This window comes from Triticum urartu, chromosome 2, assembly GCF_003073215.2.
Source record: "Triticum urartu cultivar G1812 chromosome 2, Tu2.1, whole genome shotgun sequence".
NCBI classification, from domain to species: domain Eukaryota; kingdom Viridiplantae; phylum Streptophyta; class Magnoliopsida; order Poales; family Poaceae; genus Triticum; species Triticum urartu.
The window spans coordinates 536,778,149-536,794,282 of record NC_053023.1 but is presented as its reverse complement, the minus strand read 5'-3'; the positions used below and the strand labels follow the sequence as shown (position 1 = coordinate 536,794,282).

The 16,134-nt window shown below is 47.5% G+C and overlaps 1 protein-coding gene across 1 annotated transcript; it reads right to left on the bottom strand.

The window, feature by feature from the left end:
- Positions 1-5,448: 5,448 nt before the first annotated feature.
- LOC125538577 (60S ribosomal protein L34) lies at positions 5,449-7,293 on the bottom strand. Its single transcript, XM_048701843.1, has 4 exons — positions 7,099-7,293; positions 6,901-6,980; positions 5,874-5,983; positions 5,449-5,803 (listed from the first exon to the last, which is right to left on the bottom strand). Exons 1-4 carry the CDS (start codon positions 7,175-7,177, stop codon positions 5,713-5,715), a joined length of 360 nt encoding a protein of 119 aa, XP_048557800.1. The 5' UTR covers positions 7,178-7,293; the 3' UTR covers positions 5,449-5,712.
- Between the last annotated feature and the right edge of the window lie 8,841 nt (positions 7,294-16,134).

Here is a 16,134-nt window from a genome sequence, read left to right as displayed (position 1 = left end):
CTATAGAGATAGATCAAGACGCCTCATTGGTCTTTCACAGAGCACGTACCTTGACAAGATGTTGGAGAAGTTCAAAATGGATCAGTCAAAGAAGGGGTTCTTGCCTGTATTGCAAGGTACGAGATTGAGCACGGCTCAAAGCCCGACCACGGCAGAAGATAGAGAAAAGATGAGTGTCGTCCCCTATGCCTCAGCCATAGGGTCTATCATGTATGCTATGATGTGTACCAGACCTGATGTAAACCTTGCCATAAGTTTGGTAGGAAGGTACCAAAGTAATCCCGGCATGGAACACTGGACAGCGGCCAAGAATATCCTGAAGTACCTAAAAAGGACTAAGGACATGTTTCTCGTTTATGGAGGTGACGAAGAGCTTGTCGTAAAGGGTTACGTCGATGCTAGCTTCGACACAGATCTGGATGACTCTAAGTCACAAACCGGATACGTGTATATTTTGAATGGTGGGGCAGTAAGCTAGTGCAGTTGCAAGCAAAGCGTTGTGGTGGGATCTACATGTGAAGCGGAGTACATGGCAGCCTCGGAGGCAGCACACGAAGCAGTCTGGGTGAAGGAATTCATTACCGACCTAGGAGTCATACCCAATGCGTCGGGGCCGATGACTCTCTTCTGTGACAACACTGGAGCTATTGCCCTTGCCAAGGAGCCCAGGTTTCACAGGAAGACCAGGCATATCAAGCATCGCTTCAACTCCATTCGTGTAAGTGTTCAAGATGGAGACATAGAAATTTGTAAAGTACATACGGACCTGAATGTAGCAGATCCGTTGACTAAACCTCTCCCTAGAGCAAAACATGATCAACACCAGAATTCCATGGGTGTTCGATTCATCACAATGTAACTAGAATATTGAATCTAGTGCAAGTGGGAGACTCTTGGAAATATGCCCTAGAGGCAATAATAAAATGGTTATTATTATATTTCTTTGTTCATGATAATTGTCTATTGTTCATGCTATAATTGTGTTATCCGGAAATCGTAATACATGTGTGAACACATAGACCACAACACGTCCCTAGTGAGCCTCTAGTTGACTAGCTCGTTGATCAAAAGATAGTCATGGTTTCCTGACTATGGACATTGGATGTCATTGATAACGGATCACATCATTAGGAGAATGATGTGATGGACAAGACCCAATCCTAAGCTTAGCTCAAAGATTGTGTAGTTCGTTTGCTGTAGCTTTTCTGAGTGTCAAGTATCATTTCCTTAGACCATGAGATTGTGCAACTCCCGGATACCGTAGGAGTGCCTTGGGTGTGCCAAACGTCACAACGTAACTGGGTGACTATAAAGGTACATTACAGGTATCTCCGAAAGTGTCTGTTGGGTTGGCACGAATCGAGACTGGGATTTGTCACTCCGTATGACGGAGAGGTATCTCTGGGCCCACTCGGTAATGCATCATCACAATGAGCTCAAAGTGATCAAGTGGTTGATCACGGGATCATGCATTACGGTACGAGTAAAGTGACTTGCCGGTAACGAGACTGAACGAGGTATTGGGATACCGACGATCGAGTCTCGGGCAAGTAACGTACCGATTGACAAAGGGAATTGTATACGGGATTGATTAAGTCCTCGACATCGTGGTTCATCCGATGAGATCATCGAGGAGCATGTGGGAGCCAACATGGGTATCCAGATCCCGCTGTTGGTTATTGACCGGAGAGCCGTCTCGGTCATGTCTACGTGTCTCCCGAACCCGTAGGGTCTACACACTTAAGGTTCGGTGACGCTAGGGTTGTAGAGATATGAGTATGCAGTAACCCGAAAGTTGTTCGGAGTCCCGGATGAGATCCCGGACGTCACGAGGAGTTCCGGAATGGTCCGGAGGTGAAGAATTATATATAGGAAGTGCAGTTTCGGCCATCGGGAGAGTTTCGGGGGTCACCGGTATTGTACCGGGACCACCGGAAGGGTTCCGGGGGTCCACTGGGTGGGGCCACCCATCCCGGAGGGCCCCATGGGCTGAAGTGGGGAGGGGAACCAGCCCATAGTGGGCTGGTGCGCCCCCCCCCCCTTGGGCCCCCCATGCGCCTAGGGTTGGGAACCCTAGGGGAGGGGGCGCCTCCACTTGCCTTGGGGGGTACTCCACCCCCTTGGCCGCCGCCCCCCTAGGAGATCCCATCTCCTAGGGCCGGCGCACCCCCCTAGGGGGGCCTATATAAAGGGGGGAGGGAGGGCAGCACACACCTCAAGTCTTGGCGCCTCCCTCTCCCCTGCTACACCTCTCCCTCTCGCAGAAGCTCGGCGAAGCCCTGCTGCGATCACTGCTGCATCCACCACTACGCCGTCGTGCTGCTGGATCTTCATCAACCTCTCCTTCCCCCTTGCTGGATCAAGAAGGAGGAGACGTCATCCGCTCCGTACGTGTGTTGAACGCGGAGGTGCTGTCCTTTCGGCACTTGGTCATCGGTGATTTGGATCACGGCGAGTACGACTCCATCATCCCCGTTCTCTTGAACGCTTCCGCTCGCGATCTACAAGGGTATGTAGATGCACTCTCCTCGTTGCTAGTTGACTCCATAGATTGATCTTGGTGAAACATAGGAAAAAATTTTGTTTTCTGCAACGTTCCCCAACAGTACAAGGGCTTGTGCGTCCGCTCGGGCTGTGGGCCAGAAGAAGCCTGTACGAAAGGCTTTACTTACTAGGGCTCGGGCTGCGGCGTGATGACCACCGAGGCGAGCATGTATTTTGGCCAAGAGCTACGCCCCTCCTCTTCGGAGATACATCTTTGAAGGACTCCGGTGGTGCTTTTCTTGTAGAGCTCTCCCTCGTGGACTTTATAAGCCTTAGAGCGTCGGACTATGCGATGGACCTCGTTCTGATCGTTAGAGAGCTCCTGCCTATTAAGGTAGGCCAAGAAGGGTCCGGCCTATTAAGGAAGGTGTAGGCTCGGTGCTCGAGCCCCCGATGGTATCCGAATCATGTTCGGCGTCCGGGGGTATGATCAGCGCCGGACTATTATTTCCGCTCTCGTCCTGCCATACCATGGATGGTTTGAAAAGCTTCTCCAAAAAGGTGTTAGGCAGGACGGGGTCACGTTTAGCTCCCAGACGAGCAAGGATGTCCACTTCCTGATGACTATCTTGAGCCACATGATGAAACTCGAGCCCCTCAAATCGAGCGGATATTCTAAGTATGGCATTGCGGTAAGCTACCATCTTTGGATCCTTTGCGTCGAATTCTCCATTTATTTGGGATATCGCGAGGTTCGAATTCCCACGAAGTTCGAGGCGTTGTATGCCCACAGAAACGGCCATCCGGAGTCCATGCAGGAGCGCTTCATATTCGACTGCATTATTAGAATCCGTATACATGAGTTGTAATACATAACGGACTGTGTCCCCTGCATGGGATATTAGGATGACACCAGCCCCCGGTCCGGCTAACATTTTGGAGCCGTCGAAGTACATCACCCAGTTGGAGTATGTGTTATACTCTTTAGGGAGTTCGGCTTCTGTCCATTCGGCGACGAAGTCAGCCAACACCTGAGATTTAATAGCTCGGCGTGGCTTGTATGTTATTTCGAATGCTAAGAGCTTTATAGCCCATTTGGCAATATGGTCGGTGGCATCTCAGTTGTTTGTGATATTATTGAGTGGTACTTCAGAGGCCACCGTGATCGACCACTCTTGAATATGAATATGATGTTAGTTTACATGTTAGTTTACATGTTAAATATTTCAAATGCTATTTAGGGTGAAACCTTAATCAATAGCGCACGATCCATCTTCTTTCGTACCGACACTGACCCGGATTGCAATGAACACCTCATCAAAGCAAAATTGGAGAAGAGAGAAATCGTCGATAACTGTGCATGTACGCATCGGCAAAATTTTGCATAAAAACAGATTTCTCATCTTATGCCAAGAGAAAGAGACACCTCAACAAGACATATTGTAGGTCTTAGTCATGGTATTGGGTTAGGGCTGTGCGATATTTTCTCCTCCAGTTGCAACGCACGGGCTCATTTGCTAGTAAGGCTAATACATGCCACCGACTATCAAAAATTGGCATGTTCTAAATACTAGAGCTATGGAGAAAGTTCACCCACAACTGTCCTTACCCTTGCCTTTGTCGTCTTCGTCGCACAAGTAGCGACCAAAGACGTCGAGTCAGATCTACTCACTGTCGGAGTTGTCTAATCCATCGTCGGCCTCCTCCTCTTTGGAGCAGTCTGGCGAGGGCACATACCGCCAAAGTTTGCTCCTTTTTCTGAGGGCACGCACCATCCAGACTTGCTGCTTGACGAGGATGCGGGCCTGGAGGGGCATCCTCGGTTCTGTCCGACGCGGCATGCGACTCTACCTCCGTTGTTTGCCGCACCCTCTCCCTCACTTGGCGGGCATACAAGTCCTAGGCGCATCCATGAGCGGGCCATCTACTAGCATTGGCCTTCTACTCAGAGATCGACGTCATGGGGACGAGGCTCCACGACAGGGGTTGCGTCGCCATCCTGGAGCCGCCCGGTTGGGCATGGCGATCCGCCACGGTCCCGTGCCTCGAGCTACCGGCGTGGGCGGATTCCCGCTGTAGCAACTCGGTCCGCGGTGCTCGGGCGAATTCCTCTTGAGAGCGGCGGAGAGCCAGGCGGATGGCCAGCTCCTGTGGGGACGAGGTCCCAGTCGATGAACTCGGAGTTGTCGGAATCATATCCGATGCTCGCCATGTCGAGGCCAGAGATCGCCGCAGAGGAGTTGGGGGAGGACAGACCGGTGCGGACTTGAAGTGAAGTGGAGTGGCAAGTGGCTAGGGTTACGTCTGGATGCGGATAGCATGGAGGATATTTGTTGGGTCAGGGTGGACCAACATGAGCCGGATCTGACATGGCAAACACGTCTAGGCCTCTCCCACAATCGTCTCAGATATGGGCTGGGTATAAATGGTGTCGGCCAACCCGTATGAGAGGTATGGCTAGGGATATGGGCTGGGTATAAATGGTGTCGGCCAACCCGTATATATAAGACCCGCATGAGAGGTATGGCTGGGTGACGAGTCACTGACCAGGCCGTCGGTGCAGGGCAATATAAAAGATCCGGCTGTAGCTCTAACCTGTGCACTTCCGAGTGGCCAGAGGACTTGGAAGCACTTGAGGTCTATATAGATGTCACGTGTGCTACGACCATGTTGCATGATACCAACTGTATCTCTCAAGCAGTTTCATCAATTGCTATTGCCATCGTACGATCACAGCACGCGAAGGAGAAAACGTGCCGTGAGCACACCCGGGACCTGCAAGAGACTTTCGCCGACACCCTAAATAGTTGCGTAGCTCAGCTCTGTTTCATGACAAATATAGGGGTAACTCGATGGACCAGCCACACAAACAAACAATCGTGTGTTGCCGTGCAAGCAGATGAAATCAGTTGTAGGTTTTGAATACCAAATTAGCTACAACGCTGCATCAAGAATCTTCAAATATTGCCAGAAAATACTGCAGCTTGCAGTAGAAATCCACGAACAATACTGCAAAGGGTATCCAAAACTGTAATATAACCAAGTACTCAGGTCAAACCGTCAAACACAAAGTAATAGCATACGGGTAATGAGATCCAGATCCACCCTCGGAACAAGAAAATGGACGGAAATCTCTAGCTTAATTCAGTAACCACAGGCTTAGCATACGGCGCAGGCTTGACTGAACACTCATCACCATCTGTCCTCCAAAAAAAAGCCTCGGCCATTTCACTTTGATGGCTGCTTCTCCTTGGTCTTCTGGATCTTCAAAACCTTCTTCACAATCTTTTGCTCTTCGACAAGGAAAGCACGGATGATCCTGTAACAAACATGTTAGATAACAGACGATAGAGAACGCTAACCCAGCAGTTACTACAAGATGCACTAACCTCTCCCTAACAGCCTGACCAGATAGAACACCACCATAAGGACGGTTCACTGTTCTCCTGTTCCTGGATAATCTGGATCTTTTGTACTCAGTAGGCCTTAGATGAGGTATCTACAACAAGTCAAACAAATATTGTTACAACTTACAATGTCAAACCACTGATATTATACAACATGAAGCAAACTTAACCATCCGTCAATAGATTGAACAAATATTTTCTAATGATCCTATATCCATGTAAATTAAATAAACTTAAAAGGGAGACTAAATAAACATACAATGGAAATTTCATCCACAAAACAGTAGTTTTATTTAAACTCCCAACCAGCAAGTCTACTTGTTCTTTTACTCGTTTTATTTTAAACTCACTTAGTCCACTAGTAAATCATGGACAGTAATAAACCATAATATCAAAGGCCCTTAAACATGAAAATCAACCAACTAGCCTTAGTCATACAATCTACAGTTTTTAGGCATTACAGCCCAGATTGTTTATGCTCGCCTGCAATGGTGATAAATTGCAACTATGTCCAATGTTGCAATTAAGTTCTTCATTTATAATAGCAATCTTCCCAGCAAAATTTTCAACGTCCCCGCTCACCCTACAAAGCACAGATGGTTGCAATAGCACCACTGTTGTATGTAACCAGTTTTGCATTCGAACTAACCTATTAATAATTAATGCAGTAAAATTACTGAACTCCAGTAGCAAACGCTGCAACAACAAATACATAGAACATGTACAGCTAATGAAGCCTAAATAGATCATTACCAGAAATGATGTTAAACATCACCAATGTGTATACACGCAACATCAAAAAGACACTACAGTTAACAAAATAAAACTGCTAACATCACGCCAGAAGCATACCATCAAACAGCTATGGCATATATAAAAGACCACGGAGGTCAGAAATGAAAATTGGGCAACTCATATATCGCCAAAAGTGCTGCAAACGAAGATGAAACTACAATAGGGCAACTCGATCCACCCCAATGGTTCGGGAAGGGGTCACACAGTCGCTTACCCCCTGGATCTTCTTGCCTGTGACCGGACATTTGGGTCCGCTCGCCCTCTTCTTGGTGTACTGGTACACAAGCCTCCCTCCTGCACCAATCACACAGCACGCATCATCGCACACGAGTTCACCGCAAGTACTGCCCAAGAACTCGAATCGCAGCCTGGGAATCTGCCAGAAAGCACCCGTGGAGAACGCAGATCTCACCTGGGGTTTTGACGACCCTGGTCTGGTTGGACTTGGTGGCGTAGCTGTGCCGCTTCCGGTACGTCAGGCGCTGCACCATGGCGTCGACCTCGCTGTCGCTCGCTTCTCTCTGCGGGGGGCTGGGGCGGCGGCGGCGGTGGCTAAAACCCTGGACGAGCAAAAAATTGTGGGATGGTTCGGGGAGCGCATAAAAGGGAGGGTGCGGGATACCTGACCTACATCGGACGGCTTCCGAGGCCTCGATGTAACGGGAACGGTTAGGATGGCTTGTAGAGATGGAACTGACTTTTCTCCTTGACGATCGTCCTTTTTTTCTCAACCCCATTTTCTACGGGGATCCTAGCTTTTGTTCGTTAGAAAAGCAACATTAATAAAATATCCATTGATAGGCTTGTATATGATGTTATTCCTTCTTTTATTTAATCAATAAACCTATCCATGATGGTCTTTCCTCAAAAAAAAAAAATCCATTGATAGGCTTGTATATGAAGTGGATCCACAGTTAACCCTATTTGAAGAAAGGTATAAAAAATATTTTATCCGGCAAAGGTCAAAAATTTATACGGTGTACACTACATGAAACACTACCATGTCGTGTCACACTCACAAACAAACATATGAGAATCTAGTCCACTTATCCTACTTGTTTGACTGGAAGATATGAAGCACATGTTACTCCTCTATGATAAAGCAAAGGAGGTTTGAAAAAGGTTGAGGATGAATGATATTATTGATAAAGGCTGTGTGGTTGATCGTGCGGGAGAGCCGGTATTGGAATACTTACTTCTTCTATCAGACCAGGAATTGCGGATCATGGGTCATCAAAATGTGCATGAAATGATTGGTATGTCAGCTTGGTATCTATGATGGGAAAGATGAAAATTGATGCACACAAAGACAACTCAAAATGTGTAACGGATCTCTATGGGGATACTAGCTCTTACGACAAACTTTTTTACTCCCTCATCTCCAAAGGCCTCTGTAAACATGGGGGTGGTCTTACCTTCCGGTGGGCTTTGTGAAACTTAATGTTGATGCTTTTTTTGACCATGACCTACTCACGGGCATGATGAGGGCAGTGCTTAGAGTTGACAAAGACAAATTTATTGTTGGGGTAATGGAAAGATAGACTACTGCATGGACGTCTTGATGGCTGAAACCTTGGCACTCGAATTCGGTTTATCCCTGGTATAAAGGTAGGGATTTAAACACCTTATTATTAACTGGGACAATCTGGACGTGATTGATACCATGAAGGATGGAGGAAGGTCGGCGGGTGCGAGGGCGGCTATTTTCGGTGTTTGTTTTCACTATGCTTGTGATTTTATATTAGTAGGTTCGAACAATGTAAGAGAGAAGCAAATAAAGTTGCTCATGAGCTCACTAAATTAGCTAGATTTTTGTGACTTCTGGTTGGTTTGAGGAACCATTAAATGAAAGCGTAACAATCCTCATAAATGATGTATGGGTTATTTCTGATGAACAAAACTTTGGGTTTATTTTTAAAGAAAGTGGATCCACAATGTTAGAAGACCTTTTTTGGACCCACACGATCATAGAAGACTTTGTTGCACAGTGATGTACCACCATAGTTGATACACCTTGTAACGCCCTCGATGCGGCTATAGCTTCCACGTGTCGAGGCACGACTTAGAGGCATAACCGCATTGAAAGCAATGTCGTAAGTTAGGCAATCTTCATAACATCCCATGTAATATAGATAATAAAAGGGGAGATACATAGTTGGCTTACACTCGCCACGTCAATCAAAGTACATGAATAGCATTACAACATTCAAACACTCATGGCCCGACTACGGCGCCAAAATAAAAGATAAACCCAACATGCGACACGGTCCCGATCACCCCAACTGGGCACCACTACTGATTATCAGGGAAAGACACGTAGTATCGGCGTGAGTCCTCGTCGAACTCCCACTTGATCTCAAGCGCGTCATCTGGAGCGGAATCATAAGGCCCTTCATCTGGTTTGGAAGTAATCTGTGAGCCACAGGGACTCAGCAATCTCACACCCTCGCGATCAAGACTATTCAAGCTTATAGGTAAGGCAAGGTAAAGTATGTGGAGCTGCAGCAAGCGACTAGCATATATGGTGGCTATCCTATTCGCAAAAGAGAGCGAGAAGAGGAGGCAAAGCGCGAGCGAGTAACTAGAGGGCATACTGCGGCAAGCATTACTCCAACACCGTGTTCACTTCCCGGACTCCGCTGAGAAGAGACCATCACGGCAACTCACACAGTTGATTCATTTAAAATAAGTTAAGGTTCAAGTTATCTACAACCGGACATTAACAAATTCCCATCTGCCCATAACCACGGGCACGGCTTTTGAAAGTTCAAATCCCTGCAAGGGAGTCCCAACTTAGCCCATGACAAGCTCTCACGGTCAATGAAGGAATAGACCTCCTCCCGAGACATTCCGATCAGACTCGGTATCCCGGTTCTTCAAGACACTTCGACAGGTTAAAACAAAACCAGCAACACCGCCTGAATGTGCCGACAAATCCCGATAGGAGCTGCACATATCTCGTTCTCAGGGCACACTCAGATGAGCCAGACGTCGGGTAGGCCAGCCCAGAGTTTCCCCTGGTAGCCCCGGACATCGCTCGGTTGGACCAACACTCAGAGGAGCACTGGCCCGGGGGGGCTAAAATAAGATGACCCTCAGGCTCCGGAAACCCAAGGGAAAAAGAGGCTAGGTGGCAATTGGTAAAACCAAAGTTGGGCATTGCTGAAAAAGCTTTAATCAAGGTGAACTATCAAGGGGTTCCCATTATAACCCAACCGCATAAGGAACGCAAAATCCGGGAACATAACACCGATATGACGGAAACTAGGGCGGCAAGAGTGGAACAAAACACTAGGCGAGAGGCCGAGCCTTCCACCCTTTACCAAGTATATAGATGCATAAAGATAACATGGCAATATAATGATATCCCAACAAGTAAATAATGTTCCAACAAGGAACGGTCTCCAATCTTCACCTGCAACTAGCAACGCTATAAGAGGGGCTGAGCAAAGCGGTAACATAGCCAATCAACGGTTTGCTAGGACATGGTGGGTTAGAGGTTTGACATGGCAATTTGGGAGGTATGATAAGCAAGTGGTAGGCATCGTAGCATAGGCATATCAAAAGAGAGAGCATCTAGCATAGCAAAGATAGTAGTGATTTCGAGGGTATGATCATCTTGCCTGCAAAGTTGTCAGAGTTGACTGGATCCTCAATAGCAAACTCAAAGGGCTCCTCGTTAGCGAACTTGTCTCCCGGCTCTACCCAAACAAGACAAACAAGCAACAAGGACACAATCAACCACGTGCAAAGCTCAAACAGTATGATGCAAACATGGTATGCTATGCGGGATGCGACATGTGATGCATATGCAAGATTTGACAAGGAATGAACGAACCTGGCCTCAACATGTAAATCCAAGTGTGCCACTGGAAAGGTGAGATGAAATCGCTTGAAAACGATATAAAGAACACCGGAATCGGAGTTACCGTTTGGAAATGGCAAGCAATTCAAATATGACACCGGTCTGCGATTTACAGCAAGTAGCCATCTAAATGCAACAAGGTGAACATGCTACAGCACTCAATCATGGCAACAAAATACATGACAGGGATCCATTCATGATGCTTAACAAAAGACTAGCACTGAGCTACGGCCAATTCATCCATTAACAGGTTCAAACAAGCATGGCAAAAATGCATTTAGCAAACAGATTTCAGACTTAGTGAAATTAACACTTGTCTAGAATTTCAGATCAGATAGCACTCTTTGGAGTATGAAAACTATATGCTACGGGATCTGAACATGGCAAAGTAAAGCATGGCATGGAGCTACTCAAAGAGCTTAACAAAAGTCCCTTAGTGACCTTGAGCCAAAAGGGATCAGAAAATACAATTCCAAGCATGTGAACATGGCAAAAAAACATAATCAGTTCTCAGACTTAGTGAAAACTGGAGCATGCTGAAACAGATATCAAGTAGGCATGTTTACGAGCTCGATGCACTCACTATAGAGCATGTCATGACAATCTAAGCATACACCCATCAAGAATACACAAAAAACAAGCTAGACATGGCAAGAACAATAACATAGCATGCACGGATCAACTACAACATCCTCGGCAAAATTGCTAAGAAGTAGAGAATCTGCCCAGATTCACGAAATGGCAAAAGTAGAGCTCGATTGACTCAAGTTAGGGTGCTCCATAATTGCAAACAAAGACATGGATGGATAAAGCACTATAAGATTAACAAAACATCCTTAATGATCATCCTCAAAAGAGGCACAAATCACTAGAAAACAACATGAACATATGGCATAATGAGATAAACAGTCCAAGGACTTAGTGGAAATGCTAAGTACCTGAAATCAGCATTAACGAATGCACCACTTTGCAAGCTTGTGCTAGTCACCACACACATCACAAAAATACATGGGTTGCACCTCTGGATAGATGGCAAAACATATAACAAAACACATGTAGAGCTCAGGGGCATATCATGCACACATTAAACATGGCAAAAATGACAAATATCTAATTGGGGCAGCAGATCTGGCAATTATCTCAAATAGCATTCTTCTAACAGCATTTAGTGCATCAAGATGAACTCAAATGAAAATGATGCAATGAGATGACATGATGTGCTCTCTGAGACGAACATTTTGATATGCTATATGCCCAAAACGGAGCTATGGATGCAAAGTTACGATGCGATGAACATAGCCAAAATATTAGGGTTTCGGGCAAAAAGTCAACCCGAGACGAATCTCAGATCTAGATCCGGCCGGCACGCTTTACGAGGATCGCCAGAAATCACGCCGGATACGGAGGAGGCCGGCCGGTGAGGGAGGTTGAGGAGGAGGCGCGGGCCGGGGTGGCCGCGGGCGTCGCCGGCGGGAGCGGCGCCGGAGCGAGGCGCCGGTGTCGAAGGCGGACGCGGTGGCGCGGCGGCGCCGGCCGGCGAGAGCGGGCTCGGCCGCGGGGAAGAAGGCACGGGGCGCGCGGGAAGCCACGGGCCCGGCGCGGCGAAGGAGAGGGCCCGCCTTGGGCCGCGGCGGGCCGCGGCGGGCGCGGGACGGGGATGTGGGCGCGCCCGGCCACGTGGCGGCGGCTTGTTGGTCGGCGGCGGTGGGGGACGTGTCCGGCCCGATTCGGACACGTCCGGCGGCGAGGGGAGCTGATTTTAGGGTTTCGGGGGAGAAGGAGATCCGGATTTCGGAGGGGGTCTTTATATAGAGGTAGAGGGAGCTAGGAGTGTCCCAATGAGGTGCGGTTTTCGGCCACGCGATCGTGATCGAACGCTCTAGATGATGGAGAGGGTTTAGGTGGGTTTTGGGCCAAATTGGAGGGGTGTTGGGCTGCAACACACACGAGGCCTTTTCGGTCCCTCGGTTAACCGTTGGGGCATCAAACGAAGTCCGAATGATACGAAACTTGACAGGCGGTCTACCGGTAGTAAACCAAGGCCGCTTGGCAAGTCTCGGTCCAATCCGGAAATGTTTAATCCCCACACATGAAAGAAAGGTAGAATTGACCACCGGAGGAGAACGGAGCGCCGGAATGCAAAACGGACAACGGGGAAAATGCTCGAATGCATGAAACGAACACGTATGCAAATGCAATGCACATGATGATATGATATGAGATGCATGACAACGACAACACACACGAAGACAAAAACCCGAACCCGAGAAAATAAAATAACTTAAGGCCGGAAACGGCAAGAGTTGGAGTACATATTGGGTAAATCATATGCGGGATGTTACACACCTACACGGTGACATGAAATTGTCTTGAATATGTAAGAGAACAGGTATACTTAACCTTTAAAAAAACAAGTATACTCTACTATTTGCACTATTTCACACGTTACTATATATATCACATTGGTAAAGAACACACAATAACTACATGTTCCTATAAACTCTAAGCTCCCAGAAAATGGAAGCTTCCGGTGCATCCAGGCTCACTCGGTGCTCGTGGCCCCGCGGGATGCGTTGTTGCTAGGTGGCCCCTTCATTGGCCATTTATTTTTTCCTCATTTTGTATGTGGGTTTCGTCACCCTCGCATGAACTCAAATACTATACCGCGTATTCCGGACATCTCTCCTTCTACTTTTGAGCGCCTCCATGCTAGGGTTTGAGACCTCCATCCCAACTTTGGCCCGCACCACAACTTCCCTCCATAACCACTCATCATTGCCTCTTGTTCCCCCATCCAAATATGTGACCCACCAGAATTTTGCTCGTACATTACATATGCGCTAACTGGGGAGGGGATGATGCCTAGTGGCTCTTCTCGGTCTATTGCGTGAACATTTTTTTAAGACGATTAGGGTGTTGCTAACTATGCTAGTTCTTTCAAAGGTAGCAAGAAGTTCCTTTTAAAAAATGGCAGCAAGAAGTTATGCTCAGTTTGTTAGGTTCTTGTGGTGGAATCATCCCACTGATCAGTGTCTACGGGCAAGGTTAATGTATGTGTGTATTTGCGGGGGGGGGGGGGGGGTTATGAATCAAAAAGATTTTTTTTGTGCAAAATCGATCTTCAGGCTCTATGTCTCAGTGTCTTCGGTGGATGTTTGTGTAAGTGTGCTATTGGTGTTGAGTGAATCTGGTATATATCTCTGTTTTTAGGGAGAACGTTAGGACGTGTACATTTTCATATTGCATGCCTTCATAGTCGTTCAATCCCATCACTGCTAGCATATTTGGAGTGTCCAACCTTTTGCAACACAAAACGCTCACACAAGACATGTTTTCTTGTAATCGTGCAACATTTTCCTATGCGCCTAATAAACATCATGAAAGAAAGTCACGGCACCAAAACAGGCGCATGTGACAGTAAAAAATATGTATGCAGCAAATGGGAATTTGTTGCAACAAAAGAGTTGAAAAAGGATTCACAACATATGTTATATCCTCTGCAATCAACGTTCCAACACAAAAAGAATATTATACACACTGATGCAAAAAAATATCTTTGCAATTTTAACACAATCCTTTGCGATCGATACCCAAAATCATTCTAACACGTCACTGGTGTGCATGTGTCAAGACCATATATATAAGTTTGTGACATGTTAAAACAATGAACAACTTCTGTAATTTCAAAAATCCAACTCGCTAATCTTCAACCATGGTGGGATATCAACATCTTCGTGTTTGACTTGTTGATGAAGAATTTGCCTTGTTGGAGGTGTTCCTCCCTAAATTTGGCGAGGTTTGTTGAAAGCGAAGTGGCTACCCGAACGAGCGGTGTGGTAATAACTGTAAGGGCGTGTACAATGATTGATAAGATAGTTTTATTTTAAATTTTTGCATGTAATTTAGAGATGACAAGAAAATATGTATACAATGGGTCATCTCTTAGCCTTATCTTCAATAACTAGACATTCCTAAAAACGTGGTGACACATATTATGCTAAGAGATCATCTCTTGTCTTATCTTAAATAAGAGAAGACAAACCTTTTTTTAAGAGTTCCCTCTCCTTCACCTCATCGTTTATCCTATGTGACACTTCTAAGATAGCATCATTATACATGCCCTAAATACTAGTAGCAGGCAGCGCCGCCAAGCGTGCTCGTCTTCGGCCCATCGGCTAAGCTGTTGATTGTCAGTGACGAGCAGGCAGCCAAGAACTACGGATGCAACCCTCGACGGCACACGCCCCTGTTCGCGTGGCACCAGCGGTGAACCGGGCTAGGTGCCACCCTCGTGTGCGCGCCCCTTGAAGTGAAGTGATCTGGTCGCCGACCACTCACCATGAGGCATTTCGTCGTGCAAATCTCAGCTCGGGAACTGAACGAATCTTAAAAAGTACGTACTGTAAAACTGAGTTACGTACGTATCCGGAAGGACAATGCTCGATTCAGATTCAAGTCATAAGTAGTAGGTACACATGCGCCCATCCTTTCATCGGCATCTATGTACATGTATTTCTATGACAAAACCGGTTGAACCCCGGAAGGAATGGAACGACTCAAACCTCAAGAGAGGGGAAAGAAAAAGCGCCAAAAGAAGAAGAAGAAGAAAACGAGAGGCAAAGGGAAACAGAGAGAGTTGGCTGGCCCTTCTAGTCTGGCCCTCATTTGGTCCGCCCAATCCTCAGCATTTGTTGTGTATGGGATCGGAGCCTCTCCGGACTCGCCGCTTGCTCATCCGGTCCGCGTCGAACACCGTCGGAGGCGGAGAAGGGCCGGCCGCCGCGACGGGCTTCCCGGAGGCATCGAAGCTGGCGACGGGGGCGCCATTGCCGCCAGCCTCGACGAGTCTCCGCGGTTGCTCGGCACCGCGGCTGCTCGTTGAGGCGAGAAGGACCCCCGGGCTCCTGGCCGCGAGGACCCCCGGCCGACCGGTGGCGGCCGAGAGGGCGACGAGGACAAGGATCGCCAGTGCAAGGCTGGGGACTCTCATCATGGTGTCCTAGCTAGTGTGTGAGTTGTGACACCCAGGGTGGCTTAGCTTCGCCTGGCTGGCGGCGCACAAGTTTTATGGGGGGTAGTGGAGGAAGCTTGGAGCCTTGGACCATGTTATTGCGTGTCTTTGTTGTTGTAGATATAGGAGAGCATCCCCGTAGGGTCACATCTGAAACAGCGACGGGTGACGGGTAAGATCTCGGTCCAAAGGCATAAACTAAAGCTCAAAGAGAGGGAGATACGATGTGCACTGGACACACACACACACCCAACAAGGCAACATATGGCTTTACACATCTAAACCCCGTATACAGCCTGCTAAAATCTAGTGGGGGCGAATCGGGTACCGAGGTATCTTCCTTAATGCAGGGTTTTCCGCAGTAATCCACATCACAGAAAAGAGAAAGGCAAGCGAGCGTGACCGTGACCACGAAAGAAAGAAAAAGCAGAGGTTTTGTGTTCAGGGCGCTGCTAAATTTGGTCCTGCCAGGTGGAAAACAAAAATGCTCTCTACTGAGTAGTACTACTAGCCTTGGAGCATGGGAGCTGTAGAGTGGAGGCCATCTTCTCGTCTTTTGTTGTTTTTCCTTT